Below are 17,583 nucleotides of genomic sequence, written 5' to 3'. Positions count from 1 at the left end.
TGTCCACAAGACGTAAAAAGGTTTGATTTTTTTTCAATAGTGCCGTGCGCATGGTGTGCGGAAATTGTATATTTTTTACCCTGTGTCATAAAAAACAGAATATATGAGACATTATTTAGGGAAGTGAAAACGTGTTGACGGTATTCTGAAATTGAAGGAATATTTCTTGTTTTGGGGCACTTTGTGAAAGTTTAGGGCGACCATGGTGTCCACGTGTTAATGACAGCCCCCCCCCCTCGGATTTACTTTTCGTCTGTCTATCCGCATTCATCCCTATACTCCCTCCCGAGCTCTTATTTCTCTCTCTCCCTCTCTCCCCCTCTCTCTTCACCCTTTTCTCTTTCGCCTCTCTTCCGATTGTTGAGTTGATCTTACTTTGGTTCCCAGATATAACATGCATAGCTGCAAAAGAATAACACCAGACCGGTATCTATATCGGAAAACACCAGGGAAGTGTGGAAAACACCAGTTGAGAATCAAACCGATATTGGTTCAACATTGATTAGTGTTGTTTAGATGCCTATCTGGTGATAGCCTAAATGTCGAAGTGGTGCCATTTCAACACATCTCTGGTGCTTTCCAAGCTGGTGTTAAATTAACACCGGATTTTTGTAGTGTGAGTAAACAGAGAACTGACGGATTTAATCCCTATCAGAGAGACTTTCTTATGAGAACTGTATTGTTTGAAATACGGAAGGGGCACTCTTGGGGACCGTTAGTGAGCCATATTCTCGTCGATTTGTGATTGGCCATTTTTCTCCCACCCAATCAGATGCAAAGATTTCGGTAGCTTGTAACAGTGTTAGAGGAAATAATTGGCAAAAGGTTTGGTGAATAGCTCCATATGTTAAAGGGGAAGGTCACCCTGACGATAATTGATAACAATACAAGCAAAAAAAGCAAATAAATAAATGAATGAATAAATAAATAAAATATAAATATTGTTGATGGTTTGATGAAAATCCGTCAAACAACGACTGAGTTATGAATGTTTAAAGTTTTTATTGAGATGTCACAGACCAGCAGCTCTTCCATTATGTTGCATGATACAAATTCCCCGAAATACATTTTTTTTCTAAAAATAAAATAAAATAAAATGATTTTATCTGTGCGGGGGATATATCATCAGAGACATCATAACCCCTTCTATTAAAAAAATATATTATTCATGCTCTGATTAAAAAAAAAACGGAATTCATATTACATCATGGGGGAGCTGCACGCATATGACCTTACAAATTTAGAATTTTAATTACTCATAATTACTGTCTTTTTTTTATGGATTTTCATAAAATATTCACCAATATTTGTCTCGCACTTTCTGCTTTTATCAAAACCAAATGATTATGAGGGTGAAGTTTCAATTTAACAAAACCACATTTCAACTCTCGAGCCTTTCTTCTCTTTTCCTCCAACTCTTTCTCCCTCTCTCCCCCTCTCTCTCTCTCTCTCTCTCTCTCTCATCTGAGGCTAATATAATAAGATATACAAGACAAAGAGTTGTTGCATGCAACGTCCTCCATTTCTATTTATTATTCGTCATAATTCATCAGTATATTCATAGATTAAAAATAACTAGTACCCTACCATCGGTGCTTACAGAGGACCATACCAAGTTACACCCGTTGCCTGGTGTTATTATTATAGCATATTCTTTGGTTAATTTAGCACTTTCTGGGGTAGTGTTAACATCTAAGGATGTGATTCTTGCAAAACACCAATTGGTCATGCTCTGTACACCGTACCGGTACTACGTGTATGTTTTGTAAGATATTTTTCTAGGATCTTTAGGGCCACATAATTAATAATTCTCAAGATCTACCAAGAAGTTCTATTTTTACGGTACACTTGAATCAGTCGCGATTAACCCGGATGGACTGTAATTATTATAGCGCCTTAGTTATTGGCCATGATGTTGGAAATCCATCCCAAATAGTTGGCGACGTTGGTATAGACCCCGTAGTTACCCGCTTCGGCACATCCATATCCCCAGCTCACGATTCCACCCAGTTCCCATAAACCAGTTTGTTGATTTTTCACCACCATTGGTCCGCCGCTATCACCCTGTATAAAACCAAATGGGTAAAAATACTCATGGATTTCCAGGCACATGCACACAAACACACACAAAATTGACCTATAGACCCCGTAACGGAGTTTCAAGGCCCTGGTTCGACACAAAAATAGCTAAAATTACACTGAAATGACATCAACACATTTTTTGTATCGTATAGTATCAAGTGGAACGCCTCTGGCAGTCTTACGTGCATTTACGCAATTCAATGGAGCAGCAGTGCTGACTTTGAAAACGACTATTGACTAATTATTCCAACGAAATACCAATCATTATTATGTTAATAAAACAAAACTATTTTCATTGACCCTAAATGACATTTGATCGTAATCATGTGACCTAACACTTGTGCAAGAGGACCAGTGATGCTTGATTGCCCTGGCTTATGTCCACATTTCATAAACTTAGATCCATAAACTTCAAAGTTATGGTCGCAATTCTACAAATATCCCTAATAAGGTCAAATTTCATTGACCTTAAATAAACTTTGACCTTATATGACCTGAAACGCAGACAGGATGTCCACGGACACAAAAATTTAACCCTGCAGGATTATGACATCATTGACATCCGGATTCATACATTGCTTACTTTTGCGCAAATCAGGCGCAAATCAAAATTCTGATATGATGCTCCCCTCATGACCAGTCAATATTATATAAATATTATCAATAAACATGCATTTATCTCAAATTCCTTGAAATCCAATTTTTTTCCTATACGTTTTACTTTCTCACGTCGTAGGGAGGACGCGTCCCTCCAAATTCTTGACGGAACAGTCCCCCCTCAAAGAATATCCTGAAGGAATTCGAGAAAAAGTTGAAATTAGGGTAAAGAAGCCGAAGGAAGAATGAAAAGGATAAAGAAAGAAAGAAAGAGAGAGACAGAAAGAATGAATGAAATAAGGAAAGGAAGGAAAGAAAGAAAGAAAGGCAATAAGAAAAAAACGTTGCAGAGTCACAGACTGAAGTTTGAATGAATGGACCGAGATTTTCACGCATACGCCTCCCCAATCTGCAGCTCCCAAACGCAGTTGGAACAGACATCATTTGCCCGCTATTTTAGCCATTTTAAAGGCAGAAGAAGATGCAGACCATTTTCAGCCTATAAACCTTACGCATTGGCGTCATCGCGCTGCCATCTTTAAACAGAGGTCAGTGCCATTGGATCAGATGCATAAAAAGTAGCAATTGCTTTGTTAGGCTTTTGTTTGATTCCGAATGCATAAAAATGAACGAGAAATGCTTTCGCTATAGTAAGCTCAAGCTATTGGTAACTGCCTGCTAGCATTTGCTTAGCGATTAAATAATTGTTAAAAATTGTATGCGCAAAGCGACCCTTTTGCTTGTGCTGCGTTTTTAAAAGCATTTGCTTTGTTTTTTTCAAGCTCCGTTGGAGCAGCTTGAACGTTTGCTAGATCAGGGCGTTTGCGTTTTATATCATGTTTTGTTTTATAATCATGTTTTATAACCTAAGAGAGAATCCCAGGGTGCACAGTCGCCTACGTGATTGAACATGTTTTCTTCCTTGTAAATTCAAACCGAACGCCAAATGTACAACTTTATTAATTAGAAACAAGTTAAAGGAATAGTTTGACACCACGTCGAGGGACAAGATGTTACGTGAGAGAAGCGGTATTTTGCACCGCCTGCCACACTTATGCATTTATCATGTTTATAGCCCGCCCCCCCCCCCCCACACTCAGTGTTATTTAGGGTACGCCTATGCTCGTTCCCTCCCTTTGAAAGCACCCCCCTATCGAAGGTCTGCCAAAATTTCTGAACCCCCCTTTCGAGGGCTTTTCGCGGGCTTTTTCTACCTTGGAGACCCCCCTAAATCCGGAGCACTGCTCAATGTACCCCCTATCTCAGATGAGCTCTCTTTCCAACAAAAGGTCCGTGCTTTACTTTTCAAAATGAAATCATCCTGAATGAGCTTTTAAAACTAGCAGGAAGTTTCAGGAATTCGATTGCGGGATTTGATCAATTTTTCTATGTTATTCAAGATATTTTATAACCCCCTTTTAAAATTTCTCAGGAGTCCAAAGAGAGAGATAAAAAAACACCCCCTTTTTAAAGAAATCTCTGGGTGAAAATACAAAAACACCCCCCTTTTTTGCAAATCGCGGGCCGGACTTGTCCTGCGAAAAAGTACCCCTTTACCGGACATTTTGGGAACACGCATGCGGTCCTTCCGACCCCGGAGGGGGGGGGGGGGGTTATAGTCCCGCCTTTGTTCTGTGAGTCATGTTCGCACCAGCGTGACTTCGCTATTTCAAACCGCTAGAATTTGCTTTCTCAAGGCAAGAAAATGGTTTAGAGACAAGCAAAGGGTTATGCATACGAAATATAGCAGTAATTGGCTAGCAATTGCTTGAAAGCAATTGCCACTTATTATGCATCTGACCCTGTCTTACGCGCAGGTGGTGCATCTCTGACAACTCCGTGTAGGCGTAGGCCTATCCCTATATCCTCTGAGGGAGGGCGCTATAATCATGACGTCGCATGCATAAGGTTCATACCGCAGGTTAGGGTTTGACTCAACGAACATTCACGGTCTACCTACCTGGCACGAGTCCTTTCCTCCTTCTGGGTATCCAGCACACACCATTGTATCGGGGTTGTAAGAAAGTCTGTAAGCCTTTTTACAGGTATCATCAGAGACGACTGGGACTTGGACTTGATTAAGCCTCCTGGGGGTAAATCCGCCTGAGGCTATAATCATTATAATGATAAATATTGAAAAAAAATAACTGTTCTGAATGATATCATGTCATTGACAATAACCACACATGTTCTAAATCAATAACAACACGTAAAAAGAAAGAAAGAAAGAAAGAAAGAAGAAACAAAATCTACAGTATGTACGTACAGAGAGTTCCCCATCCAGTGACAAAGGCCATGTCGTTATCATTGGGTCTCGCGCTCACAAGGCAAGCTGTGCTGATTTCATCAGTGCACGTGACACTTTGGCTGAGCTTGATGAGTGCTATGTCGTTGTTGGTAGTGGATGATTGATAGTTTTCATGAACGAAGATCTCGGCTGCAGTATAATCTTGGCGACTTGATTCGCTTCCGCTTGATTTGTCGTGTACTCCTAATGCAAATGAGTAATCGCTAATTTGGGGGCTGAAAAGAAACCAATTTAAAACGTGTTTTTATAAAAAAAGACATTATATGATGGGGGCCTAGAAAGCTACACACTTTGTTTACAAACGATAAAAAAAGAAACCAATTTAAAACGTGTTTTTATAAAAAAGACATTATATGATGGGGGCCTAGAAAGCTACGCACTTTGTTTACAAACGAAAAAAAATATGACAATTTTAATATTTGAACAAATAATAATAATAATATTCCGCATTTATATAGCGCTTAACACATCGGAACGACGTCTCTAAGCACTTTACAGACATATTATTACCCCAGTCATCGGATCCTTGCATGCCCGCATACAATGTATGCACCTTCTCCACTCCCTGGGGAGCATTCCAACAAGAGTTCAAAGACTCAATTGCTAGGCATACTACATATAGGCTTTCACATCCTACCGGGTACCCATTTAACACCTGGGTGGAGAGTGGCAAAGTGTGGATTAACGCCTTGCCAAAGGACGCTATAGGCCATGGTGGGATTCGAACACACGACCCTCTGATTACAAGGCGAGAGTCAGAACCGCTACACCACGACGCTTCAAACAATTTACTTTTCACTCAGTAAATCCTTATACCCAAGAAGAAAATATCACAAAATTCACTGATACGAAAATCCCGACGTTTTTTTCCCCAAACCGATGTAGAAGGGGCCCTAAAGCTACGCACTCGATTTATCATGCAAAGAAATAGTATTTCCTGTGCATTAATTTCTAAATTATGATCATATTATTATAGGAAAATATGAAATTAAAGTGAATAAAACACACTAAAATTCCAAGGAGTTGCTGGTTTCCACTGCATTTTTGTAGCCTCTGTAGAATTTCTTTAAAAATAGGAATCGTTCGTCACTCTGCATAAGACTAAGAGCAAGTACCATGACTACCAAGACGAATCTGATCACTTAAAGACGGATCAGTTTCCCCGGTCTTAGTTTTTTGGCTGATACCCTATTTCAGCATGTGCCTTCCAATCAACATGCTTCATATTTGGAGCAGCAAACTTGAGAAGCAGACGATTTCTGATATGTAAAATGTGATATTATTCGATCCGGACACTTCCGGACGTACGTAAGGACATCAATAACATTGAGTGAGAGATACACGATCTATACACGTTATGTGCCACGTACATGTGGAATATTATGGAGAAACTTGGGGAAATTGAATTTTAAATGGTTAACAAATCAATGACAAATTTGCCTCTATATTAGAATGTGCAGAAATTTTCCCAAATAAAACACATGAAACTAAGATTACCAAAGGTAAACAAGAAATGCACATCGATTTTCCACATGATTTAAGTGATTTGTTATCAATTGCGCATACAATCTGTGAAATATAAAGTTCCAATCACGAACTGCTTCAGGCCCTTCTCACGGTAACGATCATTGGAGCAAAGTAGACAAGTATAAAGAGAATTTTAATCAGATGACAATAACAGTCACCTGTTAGTGAATTCATTAATCTATTGAATGTCCATCTCTTCATAGGTCCATGTTTCATGTTTTGTGTGTATGATATATTGCAGCAATCATGGCAATGATTTTCTTACACATTAAATCAGTATAGTCGATTATATTTTGATATTCTTGGGGAAAAAACAGGATAAATATTGTTTATTCTGATGATAGAATACAAAAGAATAAGTGTTCTGTTTGTCTCTTTTTCTTCTTTAAAAAAAAAAACTTTATCTGCAGTCTGGAGTAGAGGCCTACATTTAAAGGGGAGTCAATAATGACTTATTGCCAAATAAAAACAAGGAATGGAATGGAATGGGTGAACTGTGTGTGGTCTCACATTGACTGTTTGTGATAAATACATAGTCTTAAAATATACGTTTTCACATATCTACTAATACTACAGAGAATAAATTGACCTATAATTGTATTTGTAAAGAGAAACTAAAATGTTTTGAGAGGAAAAATAATTGTTTTGCTACTTGGTAACATAATTATTGCGGTATAAATGTATTGAGTAATTGATTAGCATGATATCATTCAAGTGGATCTGTATTACTAGACTATACTAGCATTATGGGTCGGGAAACTGGCCAGGTATGAGTAGTTGAGGACTCGAGATGGCGCTATTGGTTTGTATCTGCTTTAAGATTTTAAATTTTGCTTTGAACTTACGTTTTTCCAAAACAATGTGCCGCGCAGACGATCCAATCTTTATCTATAAGGGTGGCGCCACAAATATGTCTTCCTCCACTGAGAACAAGTGTCTGCCAAGGCCAGCTGTTAGGTTTGGCTTCTTTGCCCCCTACTATAAGCGCTGCCGTCTCATCCGGATTAATTGCCGGATCTCCACAATTCACGCAAAACTGATCTGGAAGTATAAAAATAATGTAATATTCAGTCTTGATGATGATAATAAATGATAATAATAGTAATAATGATAATAATGATAATAATTATGATAGTAGAATATGCCTAATAATGGTAATAATAATAAGCACCCCCCCCCACAACAACAAAACTTTTGAAAAACTCCAAACGAACAAAGATAAAACAAAGCAAACGGGAAAACCCAATTTTCTTGGCGTAGGCAATTGATAGATTTACTTTCAATGGCTCTGTCTGACAAACAGTTGTGAGAGATCAAATCCTTAACTACTTGACAAGTAATAGCTGAGACAGGAAACATTAAGTATGCATCATACATTTCTTTTCATCGTTTTACAAAAAGGGGCGCAACAATTTGATCAGAATAAGGACGTATGATTCATACGATATGATTTGTAGAAATGTCTTGCCGGTGGCGGAGTCATCAGTTTGTCATAGATGGGCCACTTAGGCGCGATTTTCTACATCACACCAGTTTGTGAAACAGGGTTTTATAGTTCACATCTGCATGCGTCCAGCCTACTGCTTCTGCAAGTAGAATTTGGTGAAGTGGCGTCAATAACTCGGCATGCGCTAAAGGTTAATGAGGAGAACATCCAGAGAGAAAAAAATGGTTGGTGATATCAGGAAATGCAGATGTGAATTGAGGTGTGCAATGGTTTATGATCAGTAAACTTTGAGACTTAAGGAAAGCTATAGGCCCATTTACTTGATATGAGCAAGACTTGGGATATGTGATGTATATAGTGCCTTACCTCCAATTTGGATCATAGCCTGGATGGCGCCCAAAGCACAGGCGAGTACGAAGAACTTCAGCATGATGACGAGTTGATGTCCGATGAACAACTGGAAGAAAGAAGTCCGTTGAATGGAGACAGGACTGGATAGGTGTTATATTTAACCATTTTTTTCCGGAAAGGGTTGGTAAAGTTGCTTGGGATTTAAGGGTCTAAGACCCCCCTTTTTACTTCCACCATTGCCCTTCTGTCTGTCAGTCTATCTGTCTGTCTGTCTCTCTCTCTCTTGCTATAATTCTCTCTTGCTTTCTCCCTGTTTGTCGCTCTCTTTAACAAAGTTTTTCTTATCTTTGTTTACTCATTGAGTGAGACGCCACGTTGATGATTATATACCCTTACTCCTCACCCATAATGACTGAACACGCCCTATGGAATGGTATCTTCAAATGAACAAATAAAGTAATCAATCCTCTCGTCGCGAGAATACTATTTTGAGGTAATTTTATGCAGTCAGATGGACAAGTACCCATGGTATTCCAAAGTAAAATAAAGACAAATTATCACCATCACGATAGTACTTGACTTCCGACTGAAAGTTCGTTCAACTCGACACGCGTGTATCTTCCGCGTGACATCGTTGAAAGGGCGTGATAGCTGATTTTCGTAAGGAAGGATTTCATCAATCATGTCAATTCGCAGAATGGAGTCTTCGTTTCATTCCATCTCTCTGTTTAATTGCCATGCACTTTTTGCATATTCCTAAACCAAGCATTACCATTATGGTGTAGTTCTATCAACGACCCAAAATATATAGTTTTTCTCGGTCTGTTCAGTCATTGGTGCAACTGTATTTAAATTATCTTTGTGTAGTTTAAACGAAGATGAAATTATCTTCGTCTAGGAGTTGAACGAAGATAAAATCATCTTCGTGTAGGTGTTAAACGAAGATTAGATTTATATTTGTGTAGGACAAACGAAGATGAAATTATCTTCATGTAGGTGTTAAACGAAGATGAAATTATCTTCGTGTAGGTTAAACGAAGATGAAATTATCTTCGTTTAGGTGTTAAACAGAGATGAAATCATCTTCGTGTAGGTTAAACGAAGATGAAATTATCTTCGTGTAGGTGTTAAACGAAGATGAAATTATTTTCGTGGAGATGTTATAAAACGAAGATGAAATTATCTTCGTGTAGGTTAAACGAAGATGAAATTATCTTTGTTTCGTTGTGAAACGAAGATGAAGTTATCTTCGTTTAGGTGTTAAACAGAGATGAAATCATCTTCGTGTAGGTTAAACGAAGATGAAATTATCTTCGTGTAGGTGTTAAACGAAGATGAAATTATCTTCGTGTAGGTGTTAAACGAAGATAAATTCATCTTTGTGTAGGTTAAACGAAGATCTTCATGTAGTTGTGAAACAAGATGAAATCATCTTTGTGTAGATGTTGAACGAAGATGAAATCATCTTCCTATATCATTTGTACAAACATTTTTTAAATTATTTATGTCGATTTATACATATTAAATTGCATTAATATAAATGTACATTTCGTTTGATTTTTTTTGTCTTGGAGGAACATTGTTATTGAGGGAAGAAGAGAGTGTGTCGAGGTTTAGAAGTGAGAAATGAGATATCTGGTTGGTTGCATGCAAAAATAGGATTGAGAAACCTACGAATCAGTCTCAAATTTTGAATAAAAGTGAACAAAGATCCGTTCATTTTGAAAAGATTTATTGTTTATAAGGATCAACCTTTGAATTGTCGAATACAAAGTCATGAAGAAATTGCTATGGCCTTTATGAATAATGTTTATCTAAATATGAACTGTACAAAACAACACATTATACCAATAATGGTCAGTTCTTAGAGACGCCGCGTAATACCTTCACAAGGATTTTTTGAGCAAAAGTATTTGAAACTGATTGCAAATATCATGAAGGAAAGAATAAGACAGTTCATCGTACGATTCACCCCAAGTACAGTTGATTGGCATATGAAATGTGATTACGTGAGTAATAATAATTGTCACAGATTGCTGTACTATGTTTCTCATTGAATGAGAATTTCTCATGTACTTCGTATCCAAATTGTTTGTCTATCTATGATAGTAATCTTCGGAGATAAGATGGTAATGTTTTTGTAATATAATGATGATGATTATTGGCTTTCATACTTGAGTACCTGGGTTCGAACCTCGATACAATCGATATTTTTCCGCAAAGCAACATTTTCTTCCCTGTTATTGTTTAACCGGGACTTCTGGGAGTTCATGATTACAAGAAGACATTATTATCAGCATTAATTGCAGTCGTTTATGAAGCCGATTGAAAGAAGAAAAAAAATCTCCGAATAGTTTGATAATACTGTACACCAAATTATGACAATGATTCAATAATGATTCAATAATATATATTTAACATATATTTGGATGTGAATAAGAATTTTTTAGAACTAGGTGAGATAGTCGATAGTGAAAGAGTAGTAGAAGAAGAAATAAAAAACAAAGTTGAAGATATTTTCAATCGCCAGTTCTTATTGGATTTACGTAATGATCGAGCAAATGATGTTGAACAAAAATAAATTGAGAACTTATAAACTTTTTAAACAGAATATACAAACAGAGAAATATCTATTAACTGTTAGGAATCTGAAAATACGGAAAAACAACTGTCGATTTAGAATAAGTTCCCATAATTTACCCATTGAAACTGGAAGACATAGACGTCCAAATAAAATACCCTCACATTCAAGAACTTGCAATAATTGTAATTCAGGAAGGGTTGGGGATGAGTATCACACGATAATAGAATGTAATGTACACACAACTGAAAGGGTGGTGTTTTTTTACAAAATAGCTGAAATGTATAAACAGTTTAAGAACCTTAGCGATGAAGACAAATTTATATTGATTTCATAATGAAACTTGATAATGAAAACATAATTGATAATTTTTGTAAGTTCTTCAAAGCGATTATTAACAAAAGGTGTGAGTTTTAACATCAAGTACATTTTTCTTTTTAAATTTCATTCAGGCTATCTAAAATCCACCAAAGCCACCATTACCAAAGATATATCTCTAACGTTATACATTTATTTACTTCCTGATTTGTATTCGATAATTAGATAACTTATGTATATTGCATTATGCTACACCTTCTTTATGTTAAATTTCAATTCGTCATTTCTCTTTGTATATAGATTATATATTTATAATAATTGGAAATCTATGTAAATTATTGATGTATTACTGATTTATACGACATACAGTTATGAATGTTTTTGTTTATGTTATCATTGTATATAGTTTAAAACAAAATATTCATGCCATATGTATGAAGTTTGTTAATAAATTCAAATTCAATAATGTTATGTTTATCATTGCCCCTCATAGCAGAATCTAGACACATGTGCCGCTGGCTCGCACCTTAAAAATGTGACAGCCAAAAGAAAATTAAACCTCATTAGTTTTGTGCTTTATTCCACAAAAAAATATTTCGGAATACATGTGGTAATGAACTGAGCTGTCAGCTTGGTACAACAGTATACATCACGATTGTACAACAGGACGGTCAATTTTAAAAGAAAGAAACATTTTGAAACAAAAATTATCACGAAAATAAATAATGTATATGGTCTACCCAGCGTGCTACTATAGTGTTTGAAATCAATAAGGATTCCTCATTTATCTTTTTTTTTTATATACCACAGTTAATTGACGACGCATTGGAAATTCATATTAGTACCAACCATCAACTACATACGGAAATTTGCTATTGTCTTTATGAATAAGATTCTTATTTATTGATGTAGGCCAACTATACTTTGTTTTTAAAGAGATTCGACATGAGGTATAAATTTGAGTGGAACATAGCTATCACGTTTCTAGACTTTGCTGACATACCATAATTATACAGTCACACAAACTGTATTGCTACTCTTTCTTCTGGCCCCTGGGTCCCCGTAACACAAAGCTTAGCGATGAATAGCAACTATGTGAAAACACTTCTGGTTCCTGGTCAGTATTTTGAACGAAATGCGCGAGTAACAAGGATTTTGATTGGTCAGTCAATCTAGCGATTGGTCGCTAATCTTTGTGTTACGGAGCTCAGGGCCCCGTATAGCAAGGCAAAGCTTTACGTTGAATAGCAAAATGAAATAACGCTTCTGATTGGTTACTGGTCAGTATTTTGAGACAAATGCGTGAGTAAAATGAATCTTGATTGGTCAGTCAGTCTAGCGATTGATCGCTAATATTTGTGTTACGGAGCCCTGGATTCGATAGTGTGACTTTTGTATGACTTCTTTCAAGAATGGACTCTAATGGCTCTCAGCATGCAAATATTACGATATCAAACAACTTTATATGTCATATCCTAAAAAAATAAACTGATGTAAATTCTTTTCATTCATTCATTCGTTGGCGAAACGTCGCAACAGTGAATTTATTTCCATTTCTTTTGATTTGATTTTTATATCTGAAAAATATGAATAAACAAATTATTCTTTTGTTTGATGGGAAATTCTATTAAAGAGGTACTCCGGGCTGAAAATAAATATAGCTTAATAAATAGAGCAAAGAGGTGCAAACTTCATCAAAATCTGATAACAATTAACGGAGTTCTTGAATTTTAAAGTTTAGCAATGTTTTTTTGAAAACATTTATGATTGTGCACATTGTCATGAATATCATAGGTAATGTACGTGGGCTCAAGATGTCCCCACTTTCATTTTCTTATGAAATAATGATTATCACAAATTTTCATATATGTCTCCTTTGTACTAAAAGAAGTTACAGTAATCTCTAATATAGTTTTAAATCATGGAAGACAAAATGGTAATAAGCATAATTATATAATAAAATACAAAAGAACAAGTGAGGATGTGACATCATCAATTTGATCATTGAATATTCATGAAGATGTGCATAGAAAGAACTGTTTCATTGAAATAATGCAAATATGTGAATTGTTATAACTTTGTCATTCCTTGTCCGATTTTGATCAAAATTAATGTACAGTGTTGTGTTTGCTGACTTTTCTTTATTCTTTCAATTAATATATTCAGGCCGGAGTACCCCTTTAACATGTTTAAAGAGCAAATACCGAGTTTTCGCAAACCTCGGGGACGCGTCATTATGTAGGGTCAGGTAACACATAAGTTAACGATTAATCATACACTCGATTTTTAAAATTGATTGTACATTATAGTCAATAGAATCAAACGTAAAAAAACTGTTCTCCAATCGTTGCTAAGCTTTGTGTTACAGGCCCTATAGATCATCTGCATCATCTGCTATGCATGTACGACTGGTCATCACATCAGCATATGCCCGCCTGAGCCCGAGGCGGGCCTCTACTCTGGCAGCTGGCTGGAGATATGCGAAAGGCTAGGCCTACATGGTAAATTATGACATGGAATGGTGTGATTTTTTTTAAAGTGAGTTACAACTTTGTCTAACAATTTGGTTATTGCGAGTAGAGAATTTTTTCTAATCTAAACTGGGCTGGTGGAATAATCTTATTAAGTGACAAAAAGGAATCCAATCTTCTGTAAACAATTTTTGTAATATATATTTTTGATATGCATCGCAAGAGGGCCGACAATTTGTAACTTGAGTAGGATCATCTATTTTATAAATCGGGATTACTTTGGCTATATTTAATAGATCAGGAAGCATCCAGTGGAGTGATAAGGTAAAGATAATAATGTTCCAATGGAGAAATAATATAAGTTATAATTTGCTTTGAGAGTTTTGTACTGATGCCATCATAGCTTGTTGACTTTTTTATGTTAAAGCTTGTACTATTTTAATTATTTCATGTCGGTCTGTGGGAAATATATTGTATTTTGATTTGGCTGGGAGAGATACTCTTTAAAATCCGTATTGTCACTATAACATTCTTGGAAGCTAAATTGGGACCGATGTTTGTAAAGAAACGGTTGAATGATTGTGTGATTTCAGCTGGTTGAGATATTTCTTCATTGTCTATTTATGTGGTTCGTTTTTGTTAATCAATTTGTTTATAACTTTCCACGTGGCATTTGTATTCCATCTGCATCTTTTAATTCCTTAGAATAATAAAAAAAAATTGATGAGCGGATTACGCTGTTAATAGTATTGCGATATTTTTTATACTTCTTGAAACTTTGTTCAGACGGTTAGAAAAATACGATTTATAAAGGTTTATTGCGTCATTTAATATTTAATATTTAATTCCTCGAGTGATCCATGGATTTCTTTTTATCATTTTTGCGTTGTTTTCTTTGAACAAGTGGTATATTTTTTATTATAATAAGTTAGTTTATTAATGAAATATTTGTAAGCTCTATTATAACATCATGTTAGTCTTGTTGTAGAAATGAAGCTACCATATAAAATTCCAGTCTTAAGGAATGCTGGTGTAAAGATGCGGGGCTTTGGGCCATGACCTCCCCCCCCCCCCCAAAAAAAAAAAAAAAAAAAAAAAAAAAAAAAAAAAAAAAAATTCACGACCAATAAAAAGGAGAAAAGAAAGAAATGAAAAACAAATCTATTCCCAAAATAGATTTTTGCAATGAACAGGTCATACTTTTTGTTCACTTGCTTTGCTCGCTTGCACCTTTTTAAAATTTAATTCTACCCATTACGCCATGTTTGGACCCTGAAATATTTAGACTCGTTACGCTACTGACCCCCCTCCCCCACACCTTAAATGAAATCCTTCACAGAAAACGATGTTTGTGTTAGTTATTCCCCCCTCACCCCCCCCCCCCCACACACGCACACACAATCATGAACACCGATCGACACCCGTGATGATAAACTTCCAAGTCATCGAAGAAATGGCAAGTTGTCAGGACTAAGATGGCAACGAGCGAGGTTTCTTGCTTAAAGCGATCCCCCAGGCTGAGTAAAAGCTAAATAAAATTCGCCGAGGAAAACGCTGATTATTTCATCAAAATCGGACAACAAACAGACAAAGTTATTGGATTTTTAATTTTAGCAATAATACAGCCAAGTTTTTTAATAAAGTGATGGAGTATCATACAACTCAATTCCTTTGACATGTTTGATGCCACTAGGATAAAATATGTTAGGAATAATGCTTCATTGGAGATTCCTGTCTAACTATAAGACTGAATTATTGCTCAGTTACAAACAAAATACACTTTTGTAATGATGCATGTACCAATTGATTTTCGTTGCCTCTTTCTACCAGAAATGCGTTATAAAAATGAATCACTTTATGAGATTTTGATAAATGAAACATTTTTGTATATTCACTGAGTGAGCAATTCATTAGGATTTTTTAAGCAAAAGTATTTGAAAAGAACTTCAAATATTCTGGAGGAAAAGAAGAAGACGGTTTGTCGTACGATTCACCCCATGTACATTGATTGGCATATAAAATGTGACTACGTGGGTAATAAGTGTCACAGATTGCTGTACTATGTTTCTCATTGAATGAAAATTTCTCATGTACTTCGTATTCGAATTGTTTGTCTATCTATGATAGTATAATCTTCGGAGAGAAGATGGTAAATATTTTTGTAATATAATGGTGAGGATTATTGGCTTTCATACATGTTCATACTTGAGTATCTTTGTTCGAACCTCGATGTAATCTTTCATTAAAGCGAATTTTGCACCCTGAATAATGTTTAACCGGCGCCAGTCATTTCGATGGAGTGGGTTCGTATCCCACCGCTGTCACCACGCCATGGGTAAATAAGGGCCAACTTAATGTAAAAGAAGTAAATAAACTAAGCAACTGTGAGGTTTCGTGTAACTGTCATTAATAACCATGGCCAAGAGACCAACACAAGGACTGGCGCGCTTACACTTAGCGCATGTAACATCGAATCGTCATTATAACACTAAAACAACATACTGGCGCGGGCCTTTTGGGAGTTGATAATTACAAGAAGACATCAGCATGATCAGTATTAATTACAGGGGCGGCGGAGCGAGGTTGAAAGTGGGGGGGGGGGGGGCACAGGGAAAAAGGGCTTTTCTTTTGAAATCTTAAACATGGCAGTATGCAGAAAGTTTTTGCTGAGGGTTGGAGCACGCGTAAACTGTCTGGAAAAAAAATCGAAAGCGAGCGAGCGAAGCGACCAAGCTTATCGTGGAGGCGCTTTTGCATGGTCCAGGCTGGAGATATTTATATCTCAATAGATAGAGTAAAAATCCCAAAGCAAAATGCTAAAAATTTGATCAAATCGGATAACAAATAACGAATTTATTGAATTTTAAAGATTTGCATTAAACAGTTCTAGGCAAGTCTTTATGAATATATCCATTAGGTGGGCTGATGATGTCATATCCCCACTTCTTCTTTTGTATTTTATTATGTGAAATTAGGTTTATTCAACATTTTTCTACCAAGAACTAAAACAATTGGATTGACAACTGATTAAGTGCATTAGTTATTTATTGCTGCAACTTATTTTATCATTATGGAGACACATTACACAATAAAATATGAAACATTTATGATTTCATGTTATAACATAAGAAAAAGGAAAGTGGGGATGTGACATCACCAGCCCACCTAATGAATATTCATGACCATGTGCATATTATATAACTTTTTTTTTGTACAAAATATTGATAAACTTTAAAATTCAATAACTTCGTTATTTGTTACCCGATTTTGATCAAAATGTTCACCACTTTGCTTTGTGAATTTTACTTTATTTATTGAGATATACATATTTTCAGCCCGGAGCATCCCTTTAAGTGAAACAGTAATTGGATTTTGTGAATATTTCTGGTGAATTTTTTGAACTTATCTGCAGTAAAAAAATATGTGAGTTTTCTACATTTCGGGGGGGGGGGGTGGGGCTACTGCCCTAAAAGGGGTTCTCTTCCTATGAAAGGGGCACTGTACACGCTCGTGAGGGGCATTTTTCTTGCATAAAAAGGGCACCTATTCAGTGCTTCAAAAATTGGGGAACACTGTGCCCCCCCCCCCGGATAGCCGCCCCTGATATATACTAAAGTCGATTGAAAGAAAATCTTTTCCCCAAATGGTTGGATAATACTGTAACCTTTACCAAATTATGATAATGATTTAATAATGTTATCCCGACAAATGCGCTACTAACTCTCACCTTATACGCACATGCATAGCAGCTCATTAGTTTTGTGTTTTATTTCAAAGGAAAATATCTAATAAGAATAGGCCTAAAGTTGGAAATGAGCTGAGCTGTGTTTATAAAAAGAATTGGACTTTTGTATAATAGTTTACTCGTTTTTTTCAACGTTGCCTCCTTTGGGGTAACCGT

The 17,583-nt window shown here is 36.2% G+C and overlaps 1 protein-coding gene across 1 annotated transcript; it reads right to left on the bottom strand.

Annotated features, from left to right (window-relative positions):
• Positions 1-1,500: 1,500 nt before the first annotated feature.
• LOC129275826 (trypsin-like) lies at positions 1,501-8,651 on the bottom strand. The gene is made up of 5 exons (XM_064109644.1): positions 8,328-8,651; positions 7,360-7,555; positions 4,946-5,202; positions 4,640-4,788; positions 1,501-2,064 (listed from the first exon to the last, which is right to left on the bottom strand). The coding sequence occupies exons 1-5, from the start codon at positions 8,389-8,391 to the stop codon at positions 1,897-1,899; spliced, it is 834 nt and encodes a 277-aa protein (XP_063965714.1). The 5' UTR covers positions 8,392-8,651; the 3' UTR covers positions 1,501-1,896.
• Positions 8,652-17,583: the final 8,932 nt, after the last annotated feature.

Source organism: Lytechinus pictus, chromosome 14 (genome assembly GCF_037042905.1).
Source record: "Lytechinus pictus isolate F3 Inbred chromosome 14, Lp3.0, whole genome shotgun sequence".
NCBI lineage: Eukaryota > Metazoa > Echinodermata > Echinoidea > Temnopleuroida > Toxopneustidae > Lytechinus > Lytechinus pictus.
The sequence above is the reverse complement of the archived record's forward strand: the minus strand, read 5'-3'. Positions and strand labels throughout refer to the sequence as shown.

Excerpts from the sequence above, each read along its gene's own strand:
- LOC129275826 (XM_064109644.1), bottom strand. The coding sequence starts at position 8,391 with ATGCTGAAGTTCTTCGTACTCGCCTGTGCTTTGGGCGCCATCCAGGCT. Across the intron at positions 7,556-8,327 it reads GGCTATGATCCAAATTGGAG|ATCAGTTTTGCGTGAATTGT; the intron begins GTAAGGCACTAT and ends TTATACTTCCAG. Across the intron at positions 2,065-4,639 it reads GAGGAAAGGACTCGTGCCAG|GGTGATAGCGGCGGACCAAT; the intron begins GTAGGTAGACCG and ends GGTTTTATACAG.